Source organism: Pungitius pungitius, chromosome 1, assembly GCF_949316345.1.
Source record: "Pungitius pungitius chromosome 1, fPunPun2.1, whole genome shotgun sequence".
Classification (NCBI taxonomy): Eukaryota; Metazoa; Chordata; class Actinopteri; order Perciformes; family Gasterosteidae; genus Pungitius; species Pungitius pungitius.
In genome coordinates, this window is record NC_084900.1 from 18,111,503 (window position 1) to 18,135,987 (window position 24,485).

Sequence of the window (24,485 nt, forward strand, 5' to 3'; positions counted from 1 at the left end):
CCAAACGTGTAAACCGAATCCATCGCACAGCTGTGTGCGTTCGTGGACAATAACTCACCATGTGTGGCAGGCTGATGTTAGCCAGGCTGCGGATCAGCGCGCGGCTCAGGCCGGACAGCTCCACGAACAGAGCCTCGTTCTGCTCCTCGATCATCTTGTTCTCGTGCTCGATGCTCTTCAGGTTCATCTCCATGGAGGAGATCTGCAACACACAGCATTGGTCCCACTTCAGGCATACGGATGCTTGTATTTTAGAGGGGACATATCCCCTCGTGGACATATATTTGTGTCTGAATACAAACAGACTGTGAAATTAGAAACCCTGACAGTTTAGTGTGCTGTCTAGATCCGAAAAAGTGTCATTCAACAAGATGGCGTTCTCCTTCTTCTGTCACACCCCATGACTGAAGAACTAAGTGGAAACGTTTTCTCACAAGCCAGTTAGTTCAGATTGGAGTCAAATGGGGACAAATGATGTGTTTTTAACATTAAAGCATTTAAACATGTGGGAGAAGAACAAAAAACTATAAGTATGCACCTGGAAATTGCACGATATTTGTTCTTAGTCAATCTGAAATGTTCCAAATAAACGCCTCTGTTGCCATAGAAGTGGGGATTACAAGATAATGTTGTAAAATTATGTCACACACCTAAACCAACTTTAATGTGAATGAAAATCCAGCTAAACACATTAGCCAACCTGTCCAGTAAGGATGTTCAGAGATGTCAAACAAATAGAAACACACCTGAGTCTGCAGGTTGACCATGTCCGCCTCCATTTCATTGTTGGATTCATTCAGGTCGTTGATCTCTTTGTTGAGCTGCTTAATATCTTCATCGTTGTCCAAAACTAGAACAGAGGCCAGATACGTTAGCATAGAAAAGAAGAGGATGTGGCCTACATATGTTGAGATAGAGTGTATGAGTTTATGATGTGGTGAGTCCCTCCATGAGCCTGACTAGGCTTCATAGCTGCTGTCACCAAAGGATGCGTTTCAGTCGGGTCATTTTTACTCCTACCTTGACATAACTAGGGCTAAAGCTTGGGTATTGCTTTTCTACACACAGATATACAGCACAGCTCGTTGAATGAGAAAGTGTGCCTGGTTACTCGTACAGACGTCTGTCACACATCTCACCATCACTGGCTCTGAACTTGGTGCTCAGGTAGTCCTCTGTGGGGAACTTCGCCTTCTTCTTGGCGAACAAGGCTCTGGGGCATCCTGACAGGCTGGAGGCAAGTGACACAGAAGGAACACATAAAGGAACCGTTTGCATCTCTATAACGTCACAATAGAATAAACCATGTTGTGCTTGAAGCTGTCATTATGAAGTAATGTAACAGTGTTTGAATAATGACACCACCCATGTTTAAATAGATTCCCAGCGGACAAGGTTCTCCCTGAGATGAAACCACCAGTTTTCTGTGGCTCACTCCATAGGTGAGGTGGTCATATTCTCATCTGGATGATCATGGAAGTTCATCATGAGGCCCTGAAGCTGGTTAAAAGCTGACCTGCGGTGTGTGAGGAAGCTTCCGTTGGCGTGTCCGGAACCGTCACAACCTGGGGTCGGGCAAGTGGGCCCCTCGGTCTTGAAGGCCTTCCAGTTGAAGGGGGTGCCGTTCAGGAGGCCCTCCTTCTGTCTGCGGGCCGCCAGCGGGCAGCCGTAGGCGCTGCGGTGGGTGGCGTATTTGCCACTGATGTGACCCAGACTGTCACAGCCAGGCACGGGGCATCTGCATGGAGAAGAGGACAGGTTGAAGACAGAAAGAGAGTGACAAGGCACAAAGGTTAGGTGACACAGAGTGTAGAAAAAGTTGACAATTTTACAAGATTTATGTCATATACTTTCTATACAGGGCCAAATTGGTTTTCTTACATCAGGGTTTAAATATTGGATAATACCATCGATGCAAGAGCTTTAAGGTTGAGCACATGCGGTTATCATCATGCTGGTACATTAACTGGTGTGTGTGCAAATGCAATATGAAGCCAATGTATTTCTTATGTATTGATAATCTCCTCTAGAACTACATCAGAGTCAGTATCTGGAGTAAGTGTATTTTCCCATCAGTAAGGGCTTAATTCCAGTTTGGGGGTAGGTCACTACCTATAAATATGATTCACAGTGATTTCCTCTCTCTCTGTCTTTTCCTTTTTATTGCATTTTACTTTTACCGTCAGTCTCGCTAAAAGCAGACATTATGGCTTTCTGAGCAGTACGAACTTTAAAAGCTCGGAGTCCTCCTGGTTGTCCTTGGTAGGAGTTTTAATTCCACTTTTCTTGGCACGCGGGCACCCAGAGATACTGAAAACAGAAAGTATGGAGTTGATAACATAGGGTTGAAAAAAGGTCTGGGGAAGTGATTGCTTATTAAAGGGAGAGCACATTATGAGGAAGAAGAATTTTACAGAGGTTGTTCCACCAAATGACAAACCAAATCAACTCAAAAGCGCTCAATGTGGCCAGAAATAATGGAAAGGTGTGCAAATGTGTGAGTATATGATCCCTGTCTAATTCTACCATGAACTGTCACTAGGCCTCTCTGGCTGACTGTGTGTGTGTGTGTGTGTGTGAGTGTGTGTGTGTGTGCGTTTCTGTATTTTGGTTGTTACCTTCTGTGGGAGGTGTAGTTTCCTGTAATGTGACCTGAGCCGTCACACCCTGGAGTGGGGCATCTGAGAGAAGGCGGAGCAGGGGTTAGAATGGAAGTCAAGGCTAGCAGGAGAACATCACAGATGATCCAGAGCAGATGTGGAATTATGCAGATGAAAGGAATGTTCTGTTCAATCACTTTTGACCGTTTTTTCTTTGTCAATGTCTGCGTTAAATTCACAATTAAACCGTTATTGTATGTATTCTGCTGATAAAATCCACCCTCTTGTAAAGAGCTACATATGCTACAGATTTACTGACTCATTTACATGAACTGATTGAAGTGAAAGCAAGCATAGTCCAAGACTAGAGAAAATGGCATGGCGGATGCAGCAGCAGAGGCAGCAGCAGGCAACAAAAGACGAGTTAACGTCAGCAGAATGAAGCATTGTGCCGTGGGGCACTAGGTATCTAGAGCAGTGCATTCAAGTGGCAGTGAAAAGGCAGTGCAGGTGTACAGCACACATACTTAAGTTCAGGGGTGTGGGCTGCCATGAGGGACCGAAGGCTCTTATCAGCGAGAGGACACCCCGACAGACTGAGAGAAAGGAGAAAGAGCGAAGGACAGGTGGGAGGAGGGGAGGGTGAAAAAAAAGGGGGGGACAAGGAAAGCGAGTGTGAGGGGATTGAAAGCAGAGAGGAGAAAGAAATGAGCAAAGGGAAATCAAGAATGCAAGGCATACCAAGGTCATTTAGGAGGAAGAGGACAGGCGGCGAGAAGTAAATTACTGATGCATATCAAAGTCAATGAGCGTCTTTGCTCGCCAGGCTCACGCTACATTATTGCCTCAGGCATGTCGATATCAAATAAAATATTAGAATTCGACTCGGTGCCCCTGCTTTGGGCTCAGCTGCCGAGTGGGCGGCAGGAGAGTCTTCGCACGGCTCACATTTCATATGAGAGCACAGGAGTCAGCAGTGATGCATACCTGCGATGGGACGCATAGTTTCCAGTGATGTGACCACTGCCGTCGCAGCCAGGTGTGGGGCACCTGCAGACAATGAGATACACGGGGGGGGGGGCTGTTAGACTCAATGGGTGGAAATGTGTATTGGCCATCACTCCGGTCCAACAACTATATCTTCTTCTGTGGGGATGCTTTATCTTTTGTATCAGTTGTAGTGAAGTTAAATAAGAGCAACGTCAAATCCTCTGTAACGTTATATTTAGTATTACATTACATTATACACATTATGCAAAATGAATGGTTAAGATCCCTTCAACAAGAATGTCCTGTTATATTAAGTTGTTTTAAAGGAAAATGTGTTAAGTCAGTGTTAATTCACTTTGGTTCTAGCGCCATCATCAGGTCAAAATGTTAATTTGTCCAAAGTCCCAGAAGCCTGAGCTGTACTTTGTGTTGTGCGTAATTCCAGAATGTTAGCGTGCTAATGTGCACATGTTAGCATATCGCTCAAAGCACAGCAGGCTGTAAGAGTGAGACTTACGAGAGCAGTTCCTTCTTGCTATCCTTGGGCTGGAACTTGACCTTAAAGCTGGGGGTCGTGACCTCTCCTGGGTACTTCCTCTCTTCCAAAGAGTCCTGCATCATGTCACAGTCCTCCGCGTCAGACGAGGCAAACGAATGGCATGTGTGTTCCATCTGACATCCAAAAGGAAGACCACATATCAGCTTGTATATCATCTGTGCTCCCTTTAAATTGTACTTATGTGTTAATTTAATCTTTTTATTCATCTTAAGACCATTTCAGTGTCTTTACACATTTGTATTCAAACCGTCCAAATCACCTAACCCTTTTCTAGTTTTTGTAGACAAATGGCGTCTCCAAATACAGTGTCCTCATATAAAATGTACACTCCAAGCCCTTTCAATTTCTTTTGAAAAGGTTCAAAGGAAAAATAGAATTACCATATGCCAAAGTGAGGATGGTGCAATGCACCTGACACACCAGCTCTGTTACACAGTGCTTTTAACGGCACTGTTACTCTATGATTCCCTGAAAGGAATGTATAACAGAAGAAGGAAGAGAAAAAAGGCAAAGAGATTAGAGGAAGAGAAAGTGGTGTGAACAAGGAAGAGTTTCAGGGCGAATTGGTCTTATTTGCGGGTGTCTGTCAGCACCGGGTGTTTGCAGCGTGTACTCCAGCTCAGTCTGATCGTACTCGCCTCGTCCGCTTCCTCCTCCCTCTGGCGGTTGGATTTGGTGTAATCCAGGGGGCCCTCCCACTCCTCCTGCTTGTAGGTGTGCAGGTGTGGCGATGTCATCCCGTGATGGAGTGAGGAAGAGGAGGAGGAGGGGTCAGGGGACCTAACCCCAGGGCTGGCGCCGGACAAGCTGCCTTCTCGCTTGATGGGCTTCTTCATACTCAGGTCCAAGGTGCCATTCTCATCCACCTCAATGGCCAGTTCCTAAAGGAGAGAGAACAATCTCAAGTGTTCAACAGCGTGAAATGAAGAACCACGTGAACCCTAAAAATAAACCAATGCGTCAATTGTAGGAGGTCCCTTTAAATTCCATTATTGAAATCAAATCATTTGGTTTTAAACTCATTTTCTTTTTTTTGAATGGCCACACACGCCTCCAATTTACGGTAAAGCGTGGATCATCCTTCCGAACAGCTTCTCTTGTTGCTCAACAGAAAATGCAACTGACACATTACAGAAAGGACTGGTGCAGTCCTGAGTGATCACATATAATAACATACCTACAGTTTCCTGAATCACATCTTCAGATAATCCGCAGCTGCATTGAGGGGGGATTTAGCTTCAGTCTGAGCTAATCTTTCACCTTGTGAAAGTATTGATTTGTTCCTGTTCCTCCCACTTCGCCCTCAAGTTTGTAGCAAAGCGTTCATACAGCGCAACATGTTGGAATTCAGAACCCCTCGTTCAGCGCATACGCATTCTAGTAGAGATCCCCTCTCTGTGCTGCATGATCGTGCTGGCAGGTGAACACAAGTAGCAGAGTGAGATGAGCTGTTTTCAGTCTTCATCTAAAATGGCGCTCATAAGAGCTGGTCAAGGGCCAGAAAAATCAAAGGGTTAGAAGGAGGGAGAAAACGGGAATGGTTCCCAGAAATGTCCCTGGTTGATGAGCGCTGTGTTCCAATGCTTCAATATTGGATTTCAAGCGGCTCCGACTCTGATTCCAGATCAGTCGGTGGTTGATCGGTGCTGTAATACTGCGCCGATAAGGCCAGTGCCTCGCTGAACAACACCTTGCTCTGCTGTGCTGCCAGAAACATTAATCTTCACTTTTTATCTTTCTAACACAACGTCAAGAAAGACAAAATGATGAAGCAGTCACTTTCTCTCCTCTGTGAGGCAAAAAGGCTTTTAAAAATCACAATATGGGGGAAGTGGTGCTCCAATTACACCTTCTGTGCACAGACAGGGGAAATGAGGGATGAGAGATAGAGTGGTACAGAGAGGAGGAGAGGGAGATAAAATAGAGTAAAAAAAGGATGTGAAAAGAAAATGAAAGGAAGAGTGGCGGGGGAGGAGGAGGGGATTGGAAGATCTGTCCGACGGATAATGAAAAAAGGCTACCTGGTGGCAAAGTAATCCAGGGAACTGGCAGTCAGCCAAATTCAATAACAACATGAAAAGTGTGTGGGATGGAGGGATGAAAGGATGCAGGAGGACGGGAGAGCTGATGCAACCGCATCTCAACACCATGCTATAAGCCAACGCTTCCTGATGATATATTCATGCAGAGGTGATGAGAAGAGAATAAATGAGCAAAAGACAGGAGAGGAGAAAGGAAGAGGAGGCGGTGAGAGAAAAGAAGGATCGAGGTGAGGAGCGATGAGGAGGAAAAGGAAGGAGAGGAGCAGGAGAGAGGAGAGGGTAACATAATAACTCTGACATCACCCAGGAAACAATGATGGACATATCTCCTTCATTTGTCTTTATCACTTTTCCTAAGAAGTGATAATCAACATAACATGTGGCTGCTGATATCTCTTTACCTTAGTGGGGGGTTTGGTGCTGAGGTTCTCAGGTTTCTCCCAGCAGCGTGTAGACAGGTTCAGGATGGCAGTGGCGGCCATGTGAGCGGCCTCGGCATCATGGGAATAGTCGTAGGCCAAGGAGGAGCTCTTCCCGTAACCCGGGAGACCGAGGCTCGGTGACACAGACTTGGGAAACGAGGGCTTTGCTGCAGGAGGACCAGAATTCCACTTCAGATCAACCTCAAATGAATACTTTCAGATAAAAGACACCACATCATGTCTGTACGCTCCATAAGGAGCTGATTAGCTTAGCTTAGCAGATCCTCTCTCACTTTTGAAGGCTTTGGGTGGCGTTTCGCTGGTGGGCATCTTTGGAGCAAGCATGCGCTTCCCGAACACCTGAGCGTCGAAGCTTGCATAATCGAAGGACACCTTGGAGTACTTCTCCAGCTCCTTGGCCAAGTTGGCACGAGGCGTGGCAGGCGCCATGTTGGGCCTGTAGCTGCCGTACTGTGGCACCTCCAGCTGCTTCACAAAGCACATGGGCCTGGAGGAGGAGGAAAGGGAGAGTGAGAAGATTTCAGCGGGAGGCTGGATTGGGGAGGCAGGGGGTGGGGGGAGGTTAAAGAGTCAGGAGGGGGATTTAGCCAAACGAAAGTGGAATAGGATAGAAAAGGAGAGATGGGATATAAAAGAGGATCGACGCCATGAAGAGTCACACAATCGACAAAAAAATAAAAGGAGAGAAATGAACGAAAGAGGCTGGAGAGCGGCATTGAGCGAGTAAAGATAGGGGAAACCGGGTACTTAGCAGGAGTGCAGCCGGATTAAAAGCTTTCTTATCAGCACAGGGCACATTTGCATGTTGTACAGCATAGAATTTATGAGCTTTAAGCCATCTGGTTTTCCTGGAGAGCCTGGGCTTTTGTCAGACCTGTTGGTGTAAATCTACTGATAGACCGAGGGAGGCCGAGGTACGCCCTCTGCCCCTTTTTGTCCTCCTCTGCATCCTGTATCACTGACGCCCACGACTCAGAGTCTGTGTCCACCAATGTGTCCACTAATAAGCTGCTGTAGTCAAACTGCTGTCAGGAAGACTTCCCACGGAGCTGCACACTCAACAGAAGATTGTAAACTGATCACAGTGCTTTCTCTTCTTTATCCAACATGGGATTCCATTAGAACATGGATCGCTTCTGCAACATGTGTAACAGACAACCAAGTTCAGACTAAAACAAAGCAAGCCTTATTATGTTTTTATCCTGTCTGCTTTGTCCGACCACTGATGAGGTTTTCCTCAAGGATAGCAATTATTTTTCCTATCTGCCTTGCGATGCCCCTGTAACTTACATAATTAGCTTATCGTTGCATAGTTAATTAAAATACCAACGAGAAAGAGCTTGGACCTAGCATAGTGCCAGGGTCTGGTTGCTGTTAATTATCATTCTTCAGGCCCGAGCAGCCGGGGAGATGAGTGCAGATGAAGACATCTCGGTGTCTGAGGTGATAGTGATGAGGACCTCTTCGCTGCATTGAGGCCAGCTCCTGTTGAGGGGCCTCTACTCAGAGATCCCTGAGGTCTCCTTGTGGCTCAGTAGCAACGGCTTTCAATGGAGCAAAAGGCTCACCACACTGCGATGCGGATACATATGGTTCTTTTTATTCACATCTACCGAACCCCAAATCCAACAAATCAACATCAAGAAGGCTCGGTTTATTTGACATATGTGATTGAAGATAAATCATAAAAATAAAAGCAAATGTCACAATCTAGTCTCCTAAATACGTCCCTCCCATACAACAGAATTGCACTATTAATTACATTACAAGGCAAGCTTTTTTAAGTCTAAATTGTTTTTTGAAATACCTGCTGAAAATAAGTGTTCTGAATAAGAAAAACTTTCCATTGTGCCTGTCAACAGGTCAAAATTACACTGAGGTACAGCTGAGGTAAAGGCCATTTTAAAAGCCTTTTTCTTTTGATCTACTGATTAATGTAATCACTAATTAACAATAAAGCATTATAAAAACGCAATTGTCACCATCTAATTTACAGGCCGCTATATATATATATATATATATATATATATAATTTTGTGATGACCCACCTCAGCACTCTGTCGTTGAGCCCCCCTTTGAGGGGCTCACTGCCGGGCTGAGAGAGATGCTGCTTATCAAGGCCCTTAGACAGCTTCTCTGCAGCAGCAATGGGGCATCCAGAAAGACTGCAGGAGGAAACAAAGAACGTTGCTGACCATGTTAATCTGCATCACATTGATGTGGACTGACAGATCTGCGTCTCTGCATATATGAATATAAGAGCTTGCAAATACACAAAAGGGAAAATCACAAACTGCATAATCACAAATACAGATCCAAACAGATATTGTGATGTATGCATGAATACCTGCGGTGTGTGTTACGGTTGCTGTTTACGTGACCCTGACCAGTGCAGCCAGGGGTCGGACACTTCAGCACATTCTCATGCATGGCCAGAACTAAGGAGAAGAAAACACACCCACACACACACACACTCAGGGTCAGAGAAATTCCCAGAGTCTAATCTGGTCTGTTTTCATGTAAAGTATTGTATGTAAATATCTTGGTTGGGGTGAAGGGTTGCATCTTATTATTTACATTTATTAACATCAAGACACAACCGAGCGTTATAAATATTTCGCCTCATCTGGAACGATGGCAAACAAAATGTTGAATGTTCCAGCTCCTGTCTATTCTTTTGAAAGGCTGCCAAAAGCAGTTATTAGTTCCATTGAATGTATAATCTATAACAATAAGTAAACATAAAAATATCCGCAATGAGAAAAACAACGAAACCATCCCATGCTCCCAAAAAAACATTGTCTATGCTCTTTAGCAACATATGCCCCCTGTCCCTTTTAAGGTTAAGGACGGTCCCAAAGTCAAAAACACCGGCAGGAATATGAAGTGAACGTATTCAGAGAATAGCACAGGGCATAACAACTGGGTATTAAATGGACCGGTAGTCATAGATACTGGAAGATGGCCTCTGACATTTATGTCTGGGGAGATGAGGAAAAAACACGGTAACTGCAGAATCCTATCTGCATAGCTGTGGAGAACCAAGTCAGATAAATGTAATTTGAATTTTGATAGCCTGTTAACCTTTTCTACCTGTCAACGTTGACATGGTAGCCCGTATCCTCTCGCAGAGGTATGTGCAACACTGATGACTGAATAGCCGGGTTGTACCAAAAGTCTCAAATTGAGACATTTAGCAGAAAGCCTCATGAGCCTCGATGAAACTGGTAATGCAGTAATCTATGGGCAACTCCACAGTGAGCTTCTGTCACACCACCATTGCTTGTCACTTCGTGCTTGTTTTCTCTCTCAGCTGAAGAACACTCACTCTCCGGGGGGATCCTGTCCTTGTGCGGACAGCCGGACAAGCTGCGGTGGTGGGGGTAAAGACCGGTCACGTGACCCGTCCCATCACACCCCGGGGTGGGACACTTGATCTCCCTCTTCTCTGGCCTACTGCTCTCTGCGTAGAGGACAATGGTAGAAGAGAAGAGAGGAGAAGGTGGGATGGATGAGGAGGACAAAGGCCATCAGACATTAAATCTAGACATATTTCCCAGTACAATAGCAACACCATCTGTATCTGCGGTGTCCTATCGCAGTAATGAAATACATGTTTTGTGCATTTATGTACATTTTATTTCAGTGCATTCTGTCTAAATGCTCCCAAGGATGAAGCACTACCCAATCAAAGAAATCAACCCAAAACCAAGATGACCTACTTATCCTGTAGGATTTTCCCTTCCAAGGATCTTGACGGGATCTCGGACAAAACCCACCTGAAACTATATCTGGGGGACATCACGCCTCTACCACTCACACGCGATGAAAGAGGCCTACCCCCCCCCTGCTGCTACATGTAGTGAACAGGCCAGAAACAGATGAACACAAGAGAGGGGGAAAGAGCCAAAGAATGGTTCTATGCTCTATTGAATGTTAACGAGACATGCATCTCCTAATTAGCACTGAGTGGAACAGGAACGCCACCACGGGAGGGAGTGGAGGCCAAGGAGAGGGCATCACTAGTGGGCTGTACTGCGAGGAGCATGACAAGTGGGCACCGTGCCCACGGTGGAATACAAGGCCTGAACACATGCAGCATGTGAAAACACAGAACGGGGGAATATCCTGCACTCCTCTCCTACCCAACACGTGTTGTCATCCCTCTTTTCAAGCACTTCCTCTGTTCTCTGGAGGCCTATTCAGCTGGAAACACTTCATTCACATCACAACGGAGAGGGCAGGATCTAAAAAGAGTGCTCTGACTCATCCTTGCTTTGGTACACCGTGTTTATTTGTGCACTGTGCTCCAAACATTTAGTTCTGTACACAACGCCTTATGCTGGTCCTAAACATTGTAAACACTTTGGAGGGGACACCTTCAAAGAATGCATTACTCACTATTTGTGTCCTTGTTGTAAAAGGATTCACTTTTCTGAGATAGCTAATCACGTCGTGCTAATGGCGAGCAAGGAGACATGTACCCTCTATGCTGCTGCAGTAACTCCCACCTTAAAACTCAAGCTCGAGCTCTCATGCCTGCAGGCTAAACATGAAGCTAAGGCCAAAGGATGATTAGCTTAGCATAAAAAGTAGGAAAAAACACCTGGTTGGCTCACTACATTTTCTACTTCTGCTAATCAATCCCCTTGCATCCTAAAACCATGGAATGTGTCAAAACATAAAGCAGCTATTGAGACTCAATCTTGCGTTTTGCAAACACTTGAGGCTGTGGAGTTTTCCAATTATGTATCTAATGCTTTTAACACCGGGAACACCATTCCATTTACCTCCATTTTATCAGGGTAGCTGCAAAACACAAACATCCGTCAGACATAGGCTGCTACACGACTGAATACCAAGTGAATTGGCCCTCAAAGTAGTTCCCTCTCCAAGGAAAACGCATTGATTTTGAAAAGTTGTCTTTAAAAAAAGCACATTATGCAAAAAGAAGAGCGGGTTTCTGCTTTTAAAGCAAGCAGAAAAACGACTACTCAGTCTTACCTATTTTGTCTGCTATCAGCAGGTGAGTATCACGTCCCAGGTGTCCAGCCTCCTTGAATTCCCCACATAAAGCTATCGTGCCCCTCCCATGTGTGCCTGTCAGCTCGCCCCTACCTTTGCTGAAGTAGCTCTTGCGGATGACGTCCAGGTGCTTGGGCCTGTCATCCATGGTGAAGTATCGCTGCTGGTGGATATCTGGGGCGCGGAGCAGCTCCCTGGGCCCAGCCGGCTTCACCTGCTCCGCCTTCAGGGCGATGGCTTGCTCCAGCAGGCCCAGATTTCCTCGTGTTATGTCAAACATCTCTGACTCGTCCGTCACCGTGGAGCGCTGCGACAGGCTGTCTTCATCATCGCGCTCGTCATCCCCATCCACGTCATCAAAGTCTCTCTCCTCCTCCGACCGATCTGATCGCACTTCGATAATGTCGGGAGAGGTGGAGGACGTGGCTTTGTGCATCTTATAGTTCTCACCCCTGAGGTTGGGGAAATAGTCTTCTAAAGGACTGATTCTGTGCAAGCCGTAGCTCAAAGGAGGGCTGGCCTTGTAGTTTTGAAGGAGGCCAGGTTTATTAAAGTCATATTTGTCTAGAGGAGCAGCCCTGTTACTGTTGTAGTTTTCACAGGGACTGGCCCTGGGTGAGTTGTAGTCCTCCAGAGGACTGGCCTTTAGGTCTTCGGCCTTGATGTGTGTTCCCTGAGCTGTTGCAGTGCTGGTGAAGTTGCGGATGGCGGTTGGCACATCAAAATTGGGCAGGATGTGGCTCACCTCTTCATGTCTCTCCTCCTCCTTCTCTTCTTCAACTGAAGGCACTGCCATCTCTTCCTCCTCTTCCTCCTCCTCGTGACCTTTGCCATCCTGGGCCACATGTTGGTGGTTCTCTTGGATCACGTGGTTGCTACTGTCTGGCCACTCTGCTTTCCCATCTTCTACCTCCTCCTCCACTTCAGCTGCCTCCTCTAATGCTTGAACCTCACGAGCCACCTCTTCCTCTTCCTCTTGTCCCTCAGTCATGCCCCCCTCCTGCTCATCCTTTACGTCTTCCCCCCATTTGGCTGCCACAGTGACGTCCTCCTCAGTATCCACGGCAACGGGCTGATGAATGGCCGCGATGGGAGCATTGTTGTCAGGGACGCGGCTGAGGTGGAGGAGAGAGTTGGCCACCTCCTCTGCGCTCTGAGTGGCCGCCTGGCACTTCTGGGTTGCAGGCGGCGCTGTTCTGAGCTCCGGCTCGATGATCACACACTCCTCGTCTGAGGAAGCAGATGAAGAGGTCAGAGCAGCTAAAGCTATTGTCAGGAATGTCTCCACCTCCCCCACCTGCTGTCATTCACAGGACAAATACACGTGCTGTGAAGGAGTGTAGTTGTTAAGCTGCTGGTGGAAGCAGAACGACATGAACTCCCACAGTCCCCTAGTGGTCAGTAAAAGGATTGACAACTGGCCTCCTGTAATATTCTAGGCAGGTTATTTAAGTACATCATAACCCACTAAATAATAGGCCTTTCTCATGTGTTAGCCGTTAGCTTCATTGTTTAGCTTAACTGGACTGTGCAGCTGCTAAAAGCTAACGACTTATAGCTCAACCCCTAATGATGTTGTTTTAACATTATGACTGCAGAAACCATTTCTACGTAACTGTTCACTCCCTAAATGTGATGCTGTTCAGGGACTTGATGCCCTGGATGCAGAACCTGCAGAGCTCACACCAACACCAACAAAGGAAAAAGATTATGTTAAGTCATACACAACAAAGGTTGAGATTAAACTCTATTCTAATTGTTTATCAAAGGAAACCTTCATCAAAGAACCTTCATCAAAGACCTACAAATCATATTTTGTCACTGATTAAAGGAGCACTAACAGGAATTTAGCACTTCTGAGCTGCACTAAGCCTGTCAAAACACTTCTGTGTCTGGAGGCGCTTTCGAAATAATAATTTAAAAAACATCCCCTGATAGTGTCATAGTGATGTTATCATGGATGTTTGGTCTGTTAAGTCTTAATACTTAATGTTTCATCAGTAGTTTGAATGTAAGCAGAGAGTTTCTTAAGAGGAACCCTGTTGACTTGCTTTTGAATGTAAGATCCAGCCCTTTGGGGTTCTTTACCCTGACTTATCTGAGGCCATTCACACAACATGCCATGACTTCCTTAACTTCATGGAAGACTTAATCAGATGAGAAATAAATACCACTCGTTGTCACCAGAGACCCAAAGGCGTGGGTTTGAATGTCTTGAATGTACAGTGCTGTACACCAAAGAAAAACATTTTTCACGGCTAAATAATCTTTTTCGGTTTAGAGATGAACAGCTTAGAGGAACAACTGCTGAGTTTAGAGGTAGATTTTCCTCACTGGTGAAGAAGAACAAAGACGACTATGAAGCTAATATGATCTGGTTGTTCTCACCTTCATCTGCAGCAAATGAGTTCTCCTCCTTCTGACATACTTCTTCTTGTTCCCTGTCCTCTTGCTCCTCCATCTGTGTCCCATTCTCCTGTCTATTTGTCTCTCCATCCTGCGAAGGGTCTTCTGTCATCTGCTCTGTCTCCTCATCCACCTCCTTGGTCTCTCCTGCTGTCTCTCCATTCTTCTCTCCCTCGCCCTCAGCCTCGCTGCTGGCATCGCTCTCTGCGCTGAACCCCTCGTCCAGGGCCAATCTCAGGGGGGGAGACTTCCTCTTGGAGGTGGGCCGCTCTGCGTCTTGCTCCTGCTCGGCCGCTGCTTCCTCTAGACGCCGCTTCCTGGCTATAGGGCATCCCAGAATGCTAATGGGGGGAGGAAGAAGAGTAAGAACTGCATCATGAACTCAGAAGACCAAACATCTCACACACTCAATGCACCTAATCCAGTGGTTGGTGACTTCAAGCAGCATGACAGAGGGTGTTGGTGTGGTTTGACATGAAGACGGATGGAGAGGTGTTTTTTGGCAGAGAGCATGAGTCAACACACGTGGCCTGTGGCGTTGGGGGGGGGGGGGGGGGGGGGGGGGGGGGGGAGACGCCTCACTCAGAAATCACAAGTTCCAGTGGAGGGTGAAATCCAATAAACTGCCCTTACTTTCACCTGGGAGATGCCGAGGTTGGGGACGATCTATGAACAAAATCATTCGAAATTGCCTGCTGAGCACATGTAAATGGCTAATGTTTGCCCCTCAATAAAGAGGAGTCACGAGCCAGTGAGCTGGCCCAGCAACGAGGAGGAGGATTATGCTCAAATAAAACCTGAAGAAGAATCATGTCTCACTGCTGTATTACTTAGCTTTAGTTTCAGAGGACCTGATGAGTTGTGTTTGTCTTTGTGTCAACGGTTGGTTACTTTAATGCTGAGCTATGTTAACTGGCTGTAGCTGCAGTTAGATAGATATATAGATATAAGAGCACTATGCGTCTCATCATCGAACACTCAAGAAAGGAAATAAGCGCATTTCCAAAAAAAAGATCCAGGCATTACGTTGGCTTCTTGGACAAAGCAGCGCTTTGCGGCAGAGAGGACAGACGGACAGAGAGGAAAGACCGACAGGGGGTGTTTTTCATCCGCCCTACCTTCTGTGTCGTGAGTATCTCCCACTGATATGGCCAGAGCCATTGCATCCAGGGGTGGGGCAGCTGCATGGGATGGATGGAGGTTAGAAATATGTTTAAGACATGGTGCCCTTTGCAGAAGCAATGATAAATCAGGGAAACAAAGAAAGGACATGCAAACGGAGCAGAGACATGCACAAAGAGCGCACATATATATATGCATGAATGCAGGTGGCTTCAAGCCGTGCAGAACATAATATTGTACGTCGTACGTCATGCCTGGCCTATATCCTGTTACCATGAGCGATAAGAATCAGCCGACAATTTCCCCTGCTCTGCTCACCATCATCATCAGGTCTCCCCCTTTCCTCTGATTGAGGTTGCCATGACCCCTCAGGACAGCTCATTTCAATTCTAATTAACTTCCAGCAATTGCCCTTTATTACTCCAATTATCTTTAATATTAATTTCACTTATTAAAACTGCTGCATTTGCATTTCAAATGAGGTCCTCCCTGGCCTCCCTACTGATTTTTATCTTAATCAAGCAATCAAAAGGTCTTTTTTTGGAGTACGGAGCTCGGATCGATGCTCCGAGGTGAAGTATGACAAAATGGGAGGGAATGAAGAAAAACTAAACCATCGCCCTTTTCCATCTTTCAACTGCGAAAAAGAGCTTCTCCTTTAATTCCTCTCTGTGTGTGTTCATGGCAGGGAAAAAGGCTGTAAGAAATCAATCGCAGCTTGTTGGAGGCACTGACCACAAGCTGAGAAGTGCTGACTATGAGAAATGTAAGTATATATATATATATATATATGTATATATTCTGCATCATCTGAAGAGGCACATAGTGAGCCAGGGGTGCTCTACAGCACACATAAAAGAACTTTATGAAAGGGATTTGCACAAAGATAAAGGTGTGTTTCCCTACCTCAGCTCTTGTCCTACGAGCTCAATAGGAACTGGGGAGAGAGGGGAGAAGGGGGGGAGAAGAAAGACACAGGGAGGGAGAACAAAGGTCAACAACTGCTCCGAAAGCTCCACTGCTAAAAGAAACTCAGATCAATAAATCACAAATGCACAAGAATCCCACGAGGCCTCCTCGTAGAGGCTTACACACGGCTGACTGCATGATCAGGAGAACGTGCACACATATCTACACGCACAAACACACATACAGCATACAGGGGAACATACAGAGGTGTAAGCGCTGGCCTGCACAGGCATGGGCTGCACCAACAAGGGTCCATGTATTTGAGGAGTTCATTGCTCCACAGGGCTCACACAGAGACACACACGCATTCACACACCTGGGGACAATTTAACCCAAACGTCAAACCTCTGTTAACAGAGGATCACAGGTACATTGTAGAATAACACACACGCTCTCTGCCACCTACACACACAAAAAACACACAGTCAAATTGTAGTTCAGCCAAATGGCCGCACACTTTTCAGGAAAAAATGCCGACTTCAGCAATAAGCCACGAGTAGTCGTAATTGGCTAGATTAAATTAAAAGGGGAAACTGCCTTCTTCAGTAGAAAACAGGGGGACAACTTAAAGTAATTGCTTTAAAACATAAATCACAGCTCACAAACAGCTCTTAGCTGGCTGCAGGCATCGATCAGGGTTCAGAGGTACAATGAGTTTGGAGAAATATATCCGATTTGTATTTGGAGCAAACGAGTAAACAATATGATCCTGCAGAATTGGGTTTGGGCTCTGATATCACATGCATCAATCACATGTCAGGAAGACCAGCGGTGTCAAGATACACTAAGCGCATAGGAAATAAACACAAGCTTGATTGTGTGTCTGTGTGAGTGTGTGCAGCGTCTCAGTTTCTCCTTCTTTCATCATGTAGTCAGACGGACTGAACTGTTTCTCTGCGTGTTGAGTCTAAACACACAAACACTCTAGTACACATACAAACGCACAGAGAAAGACACACAAACTAACATGTACGTGTATACAAACATTTCAAATGTAAGAATACACATGCGTATTGTGTAGTTTTGCATGAATATCTCTATTTGAATTAGACTAGAGATGGACTCCATCATTACTGTCTCCTCAGGTGCATCACTATTATTCTCAAACAATGTACCTAAAAGAATGTGATCGAGAAAAATATGTAAAATACTGGGAAGGGTGGGAAGAACTTCCGGTTGGTTCAACATTTATATCCAGAAAATGTCAAGACAAAATCTGAGTACCAAGGACGTTGTGGACAAGGAGCCATTTGACAGTGTTTTATGGAGCCAGAGTGTGAGGCCCAGAGAGGCGGTGGCTGCGTTAGCTCATCTGTGAGCATGACATTTGTGCCAAATATGAGGAAATTGCCTCCGAGCCGTTGGTGGATTGCGCGTTCATGAAAATGGACAACCAGAAAACATGATGCTCCTGACACACTGTCGCTGGCGCGGAGGCATGCAAATGGGACCGGGTCCACGTTAAAAGACACCCACTGAGCCAGGAAAACACACGTGTGGAAACGCTTTTCTCTCCCACTGTTGTGACTGAAAGAAACTGCTCAACTCTGTGAATTCATCCGTTAATACTCACATGGAGAGACAGCACGCATCTCTATATACACATACACACAGCATTGCTGGGTGTGTACACACACTGATTGTTAGCAAAGAAGGGCCTCTAGCAGACATGGTCTGACATGTAGGAGAGATGACAAACACTCACCTCTGATTCCCTTGGACCGAGTGCGAGTTCGCTTGGCATCACCCTCTACACTCATCTGGGGAGGAGGGGAGGGAAGAGGAGAGAAGAAAAGGAGGAAGGAGAGGTTACTTCTCAACATATTCCAGCCTCACTCAGGATGCTCCTATCGAATCACACCAAAGGTCACTTTGACACAAAGAGACAATCATATCTTTAGTTATCTTCACCGCCTATAAATGAACAAACCCACTTACATTGCGAGTCTTTGGTCTTGCTCACTTCATCGGAAGAGAGGAAGGAATAAAGAGCATGTAAAGGAAACAAACCCCGTTATTCAAACTACTTTTCAGACCCCCCCCCCCCATTACTCCCTGTAATTTCCTTCATTGTACACTGTAGCAGCCCCGGTGCTTACAAGGGCCACGGCCCCGACAATCTGAACTATGCTGAATATAATAATAAAGCAAAAACACACAGGCTGCTAAAAAGCCACTGTAATAACCCTTTTAAGAACAAGTGTGTGTGTGTGTGTGTGTGTGTGTGTGTGTGTGTGTGTGTGTGTGTGTGTGTGCGTGCGTGCGTGCATGTGTGTGTGTGTGTGTTGCCTGCTGGTTGCTCCTGTTTCGGCTTTTAAGCCACAAAGGAGCAGGTGTTGACCCTGCTGCCTGGAACACACACTCACACACACACACACACATTGACCCTGGGCCACACCTCCTCAACACCACCTCTCCCCGCTCAGTGCACTCTGAAGCTATCAGATGCTTTTAAGATACAATGGAGCCATTAGCTTTGATTACTGGACTTTTTTTTCTCTTTCTGCCTCACATGCCCACCCCCCCTTCCCCCCTTCAGCCCCGCCCATCCCAACCCAAGCCCTAACTCCCACCCCGGTTGCCTCTCCACTGCCCAGGCACTTAGCTGCTTTGTTGCTTCTCTATAGTGTGGTTGGCACCGCCACAGTGGTAATCAAACACGGGGGCCCTGTTCCTCTGCGTCTTCTTGTTCCTCTCCTCTCTCCATTTGGCAATGCCCCTTCCTGCTAATAGACTACTTATGAAAAGAAGGAGGGAAAGAGTGACGAGAGGAAGATGAAGCAGGCTGTTGTTGTTGTTGTTAAGGCCCCCGAGGAGGGTGCGCTTCATTCATTAGTGTCTAGTGTTTGGCCGGAGGTACAGGTGCAGGCACAGGCTGCAGTAGCCTTGGCTTGCCCCCCCTTAACTCTTGTGTTTGGCTGTGTAAATGTAGAAGTTGAGCAACAAGCGGCAGCGTTGTGCCCAGACTGAAGGTAGCAGCAGACTCTTGGGAGTGTGTGTGTGTGTGTGCTGCCCTTTGCACGGGTGAGTTCAAAGTCCATCTCCCTACACTTCAACATCTGCGTTGTTTGTGATCAAGAAACATTGGTGCTGCGATTTAGTTTCCATCTTATTTAACTATATGGTGTATCATAATTTACATAAACTAGCATCTCTTCCATTAAGATGCTGCATTAAGGGCGCCTCTGAAAGGGGAGCTTCCCTTCTGCAGTAAGAGGTCTGAACAGGACACACACCTGTGATGTGATTACGGCTGTAAAGTCTCTGAATTAAATGGTTCCATAAATGGTGGATGTGTATTTTGCTGAACCACTTTGACAAGAGTTCTGATATCATGTGTGTGTGTGTGTGTGTGTGTGTGGAGGAGATTAATGAACGCCTTCTTTCATGAAATGAGGTTCCTTCTGTATGTTTTCATCCCCCTGCCTTTGCCTCCTCTCATATTGATGGTCATCAGATGAATCAGAACCTGGACTGAAAAAGAGGGCCCTGATTGCTTTCATGTTTGCGTAACCATAGCTACGCACATTTAAATAGGTTAGCATGTCTGCCTTTCTCCTCCTTTTCTCAATTCCATCTCATTAAACTGGAATGAACACAAAGTCACAGCCAGCAACTCGAGATGGAGAAAGACATTCACCTGATCTTCATCATCCAAACTTGTCCTTCACCTTGTTGTCTGTTAATTAGACAACTGCTGTCTGTTGGTGGGCCTACACAGCACAGAGAGCCCAGAGAGACGCAGGGGGGAAGACATGAAAGGATGTGGGCTTTAACTAGAAGAAGGGAGAGGAGGAAGAGGAAGAGGAAGAACAGGCTGTGTTGTACATTATCAATGATGTCCCTCTCTGTGTGCAGGGGGGCCCCGGCCCTGCATTCTGACGGCTCTATGTAAATGTCTGGCTGGGGGCCATGACTTCAGAGAGAAGGTCACCCTTCGTCCCCCCGGTGCACATGAATGACACTTTTATTCATTTCCAGGTTTACAAGCGTGCGGACGAGAGAAGGAGGAGGTTGAGGTGGGGCGGAGACACAGAGCGACGAAGGCTGACATCTCAGGAAATGACCTGCGGACAGCAGCTGCTAATTAGAGTTCCCTCGCTGCGCAGCCTCCGTGTTCCACAGTTTCACTTTAATAATTCACTCAAAGCGGGGAGGGGGAGGGGGGGGGGGGTGCTTCTCACTCACTCTGTAAAAACACTGAGCATGTGTGACAGCGTGATGCGTCGGGTGTGAATGTGCATGCTGTCAGAGGTTTGCCATTTGCAGTGCGAGTCATACTGATGGGATGGAAGCGTTCAAGACCGAACATCTGCTCATCTTTAAGTGTGTTCACCGCACCTCGGCCTGCCCCAAGTCTAAAAACAGTAATAAGGAGGTTGAGTGAAGGCCGGTTTCCTCACCAGAAATCAAACCAAATCAATAAAAGTAATCTCTTCAGATGAACCCGAGCCATCTGGGGGAAGCACAACTACTTTTACTGGGCCCAGGGGTAAACACCCCAACCCCCGCTCCTCTCTCTCCATCTCTCCATCTCCCCTCAATCCCATTTCTTTGTTGGGTGCCACGTTCTCAGTTGTGATACAGAGCAAAAAACAAAAAGAGCAGATGTTTACAGAATGAAGAAATAACCTTGAAATGGGGGCAATTTGTGTCAGAAGTATTGGATGAAGAGAGTGTAGGATTGCAGAGAGGGTTAGAGAGGAAAAAAGAGCTTTTCTACCCTGCTGATAAGGAGAAATCTCACAGACAGAAAAGCTACGAGCAGTTCAAGGACATCGTTTTGAGTTTCTTTATTTATTGTGTTCCAATAAAAAAAAGTCCCATAAACTGAACTCAGCAGCGGGAAAACGCTGAGCTCTACCAACCAACTAAGCCGAGGATGGGCGGGGCCAAGCGGGAAATTTGATGTGCTGTTTGATTCATGTTTTTCTGTTCAGTGGGGCCATCACCCCCCCCCCTCCTCCCTCCACACAGACTGCCTCTTTTCTCCAACCAACCCTCCCTCCGTCTCCTCCACCTTTTTTACTTTCCCTGCTGGGTTAAGAGATTGTGGAAAAGCTCAGGAAGCAGAACCCGGTTGGATGGGTGTGTGTGATGGGGGTGGGCGAGGAAGCGGTGGGGAGGGGTGGCGGGGCCTAGTCACTCACCATGATTGGTTGACGGCTCTGCAGTCTCTGGGAGGCCTGGCAGCGGGGGCTGGTCCTCTCGCCTCGTGTCCACCGCTGGTTCACCAGCTCGCCCCGGAACTCATTCTCTACAGAGACAACAAGCAGGGAGGTGGGACGACATGGGGGGAGGGGGGGGGGGAGAGGAGGAGATGGAATCAACAGCATCAGCACCAATGGACGGGGCAGCAGTTTGGATAAAGGGAGGGGCTGCTTTGAAGGAAGGTCAGGGCACTGGAGCATGCTGCAGACACTCTTTTATTAACTAAAAGAACAGTGTGTATGCACACACACACACATACACACACACACACACACACACACAGGCATGGCTAAGTGCCCCAGCTGGGGTCTCTGTCAGTCTGCTATTAGAATCAATCAAATTTCCGCATTTTTATCGAGCTGTTCAGGGTGCATATATAAGCACAGGGGGATGGGCACTGTGAGATGAGAGGGGGGGAAGAATGGTCAGTAAATAATGAATCATACATAAATCAAGCCTTCTTTCTCCCTCCCCCACTCGCCCTTTTTTCATCAAGGTAATAGCTCTTCACTTGGTATTCCTGATCGTCCAGAGGAAACACACTAAATGCATCACATTCTGCTGTCTCTCAGATGGAGGCGTTCCACAGCAAACAGGAAGTCGTCTTAACAGTGGAGGGGTCTTACCCCCCGGCTTCAAGTTCAGAGAGAGTGCAGAATATTTGATAAATGCTTAAGGCTGAACTTTTCAACTAGTAGCTGTAAGTCTCTTCCTCTGTGAGACTCTGTTTCTGCACTGCTGAGCTGGTACATTGAGATCGGATTCTTCGTCTATATAAATGTATTCATTCAAAACCAGATATATGTACACACATCCTGTGGATTGCAGTGAGCAGCGTAACGGTGAACGCGCACCTTTCAGTTCAATATCTTCAATATCAACATCTCAGAGGAAATGAGACTGTGGTGTTGGGCATCAATCCACTCCATCGAGCTGAAGCACGGTAATCCTCACCGAAATCACCTGCTTCACAGTGAGAACTCAAACCCTTCGCATTAGAAGAGCGTGCAGTTCAGATTGGAAATGATTGCAGTGAGTGAGGTGAGACGTGTCCATCTAGTATCTCTACCTTTTCATGTCTCCTTGTTGCCGTCAACGACACAGCGAGACGTGTCCTCTGTGCTGCTGCTGTCCTGTAAGTGAACCCACAGCGCATGCAGAGTGCACACACAAACGCTGCCCGTCCTTATCTGAAGGGTCCCCCCCCCCCCCTACTTTCTGCATTGAGTGCAAACCTTGACAAAGCCCGGCCAGCACTCTTTGCAAAATGCTTGTTTATCAACTTTCACTCTGCCCTCAGGAAGAAAGTGATGACCACAGCAATACTGTTGGTCTGCATCTCTGCCACTGTGTCTCTGTCTCCTCCTCCGTCCCCACAACTCGTCCTGTAGCCGAGAGGCTGAGAGAGCGCAGGACAGCACTTCCTTCACCCAGGCCGCACACGGGAAGCACATCTGGACAGCTGGAACTCACATAAGGTATCAGAGAAAAAGGGTTCTATCTTCTATTTGTTGTTGGGAACACCTGGATCCCTCAAAGCTGAAAAGACCAACACAAAGCTGCCTTGTCTCTTATTCTTTCATCCGATTCAGCTCATTTTCAATAACAAGATTTCACTGGGGAGGAATGGATTAAATATCCTATATTACTACCACAATTTGGTTATTATCAAAGTTTTTCTATGAGTCAAATTCAAGAAAATCTTTCCTGTTTTTGGCAAAAACCCTGCAATAAATCAAACAACTAAAATAACTTTTACCAGAGGACAAAGTTTAGGCTGGAGTAATACCATTATGGCAGCTTACTGTACAGGGACAACGTAGGCCTATAAATCCCTAGTTGTATTAAATACCAGGGCGAACTGTAACGGTATTACTGTAAGTGCGGGGCAGCGGTCCTGAAGCAGGATTTAGAGGATACTTAGTGTGATTACAGCGGGCCGAGTAGAAGAGATGGAGAAATCTAAAGTTGTGGAGCACAACGCCCCGTCGTACTCGCTGCTTTCTCTTGTGTCACAGAATGAGAAAAACTGACCGAATCATCTGGCTTTTTTTGGGGGGTGATAGAACCATAAATATACAATTCATATAAATCCTTGAGTGAAAACCCTCATTCACGCTACGCAGCCTGCAGTGGAAGTTAGGAGGAGGTGGTTCCATCACTTAAGTAAGTTTAAAGGAAGGCATCGCCATGGAAACCAGCCTAGAGGGGCTCCTCTGAGGGCCCACCTGACCTCAGCATCAGAAGAACAACTCAACACTGAAGGGACCAGGGCTCCTTACTCAGAACGTATGCGCACACTGCATACTTTCGAATTAAATCTGTTTTTGTTTTAATTTAATTTTGTATTTATTTCCTTGTTAATACATGGCATGAAATTAATTCTTTCCAGGCTTTCATTTGAAATGCCTCGCCTCCATTGAAAGGCGCCAACCCTGACCTTTGCTTGTATTGCTTGTATTTCTGATAGGCTTTGAATGACGAGGGTGCAATTTGGCCCCAGCTGCTCCTCCAACACGTTTATTGCCCTCCCTCCTCCGGCACCTGCTGTCCTCACCACGGGGCTATTCAGCCCTGCGTAAATAGAGACGCTTCGTCCTATCACAGTAACTAAAGAAAAGACACAAGCAACTTTAGGGCCTGCGCCGCAGCAGCTACGCACAGCATAAGGCACCAATAACCTAATTCTGTAATCCCTGAAACTAGGCTACATTTACTCAGGAAAAGTAAACACAAGAGCAACAATAGGTGTTTCATCATGACGTCATGAGCTATATAACACTCATGTCAGTCAAATATCACAAAAGAAACATAATTCCAGTTCAATGAATTTATAGACATTTTCCATAACAAAGTAAAATGGGTGCTTTTCAAATAGGGGAAGTGTGTGGACGGTGGATGTGTTCAACCTCCTAAACGAAGCTCTCACATCCAAACCAGCAGCGGAAGTGTGTCAGTGATGGAGCGACGTGCCGCGCCGCGCCACCGGGGATGGAGAGCAACTTCGGAGCGGGTGACATAACACTGTATCATCATCCCTCATCTCCTTCCTCCATCTTAGGACGCAGGTGCTCTGACAGACCGCGAGGCGCACACACAGAATGGAAAACACAACGCA

General features: G+C 46.5%; 1 protein-coding gene across 9 annotated transcripts in view; it reads right to left on the minus strand.

The window, feature by feature from the left end:
- The window catches only part of LOC119222217 (myelin transcription factor 1-like), a 32,240-nt gene that overhangs the window by 4,160 nt on the left and 3,595 nt on the right, over positions 1-24,485 (minus strand). For 5 of the 9 annotated variants that reach the window (XM_037478648.2, XM_037478647.2, XM_037478654.2 and 2 more), the window contains exons 2-22: positions 21,307-21,413; positions 17,862-17,916; positions 16,094-16,124; positions 15,184-15,246; positions 14,048-14,406; positions 11,753-12,889; positions 9,963-10,097; positions 8,982-9,072; positions 8,683-8,799; positions 6,907-7,121; positions 6,593-6,780; positions 4,788-5,030; positions 4,108-4,262; positions 3,588-3,650; positions 3,128-3,196; positions 2,619-2,681; positions 2,230-2,310; positions 1,517-1,738; positions 1,140-1,231; positions 747-850; positions 59-202 (exon numbers count right to left, since the gene is read on the minus strand). In XM_037478648.2, the coding sequence (XP_037334545.2) occupies positions 59-202; positions 747-850; positions 1,140-1,231; positions 1,517-1,738; positions 2,230-2,310; positions 2,619-2,681; positions 3,128-3,196; positions 3,588-3,650; positions 4,108-4,262; positions 4,788-5,030; positions 6,593-6,780; positions 6,907-7,121; positions 8,683-8,799; positions 8,982-9,072; positions 9,963-10,097; positions 11,753-12,889; positions 14,048-14,406; positions 15,184-15,246; positions 16,094-16,124; positions 17,862-17,916; positions 21,307-21,413 (3,734 nt within the window). The remainder of the gene's footprint in view (positions 1-58; positions 203-746; positions 851-1,139; positions 1,232-1,516; positions 1,739-2,229; positions 2,311-2,618; positions 2,682-3,127; positions 3,197-3,587; positions 3,651-4,107; positions 4,263-4,787; positions 5,031-6,592; positions 6,781-6,906; positions 7,122-8,682; positions 8,800-8,981; positions 9,073-9,962; positions 10,098-11,752; positions 12,890-14,047; positions 14,407-15,183; positions 15,247-16,093; positions 16,125-17,861; positions 17,917-21,306; positions 21,414-24,485) is intronic. The other 4 variants (XM_062562834.1, XM_037478650.2, XM_037478649.2 and 1 more) reach the window with 4 other exon arrangements.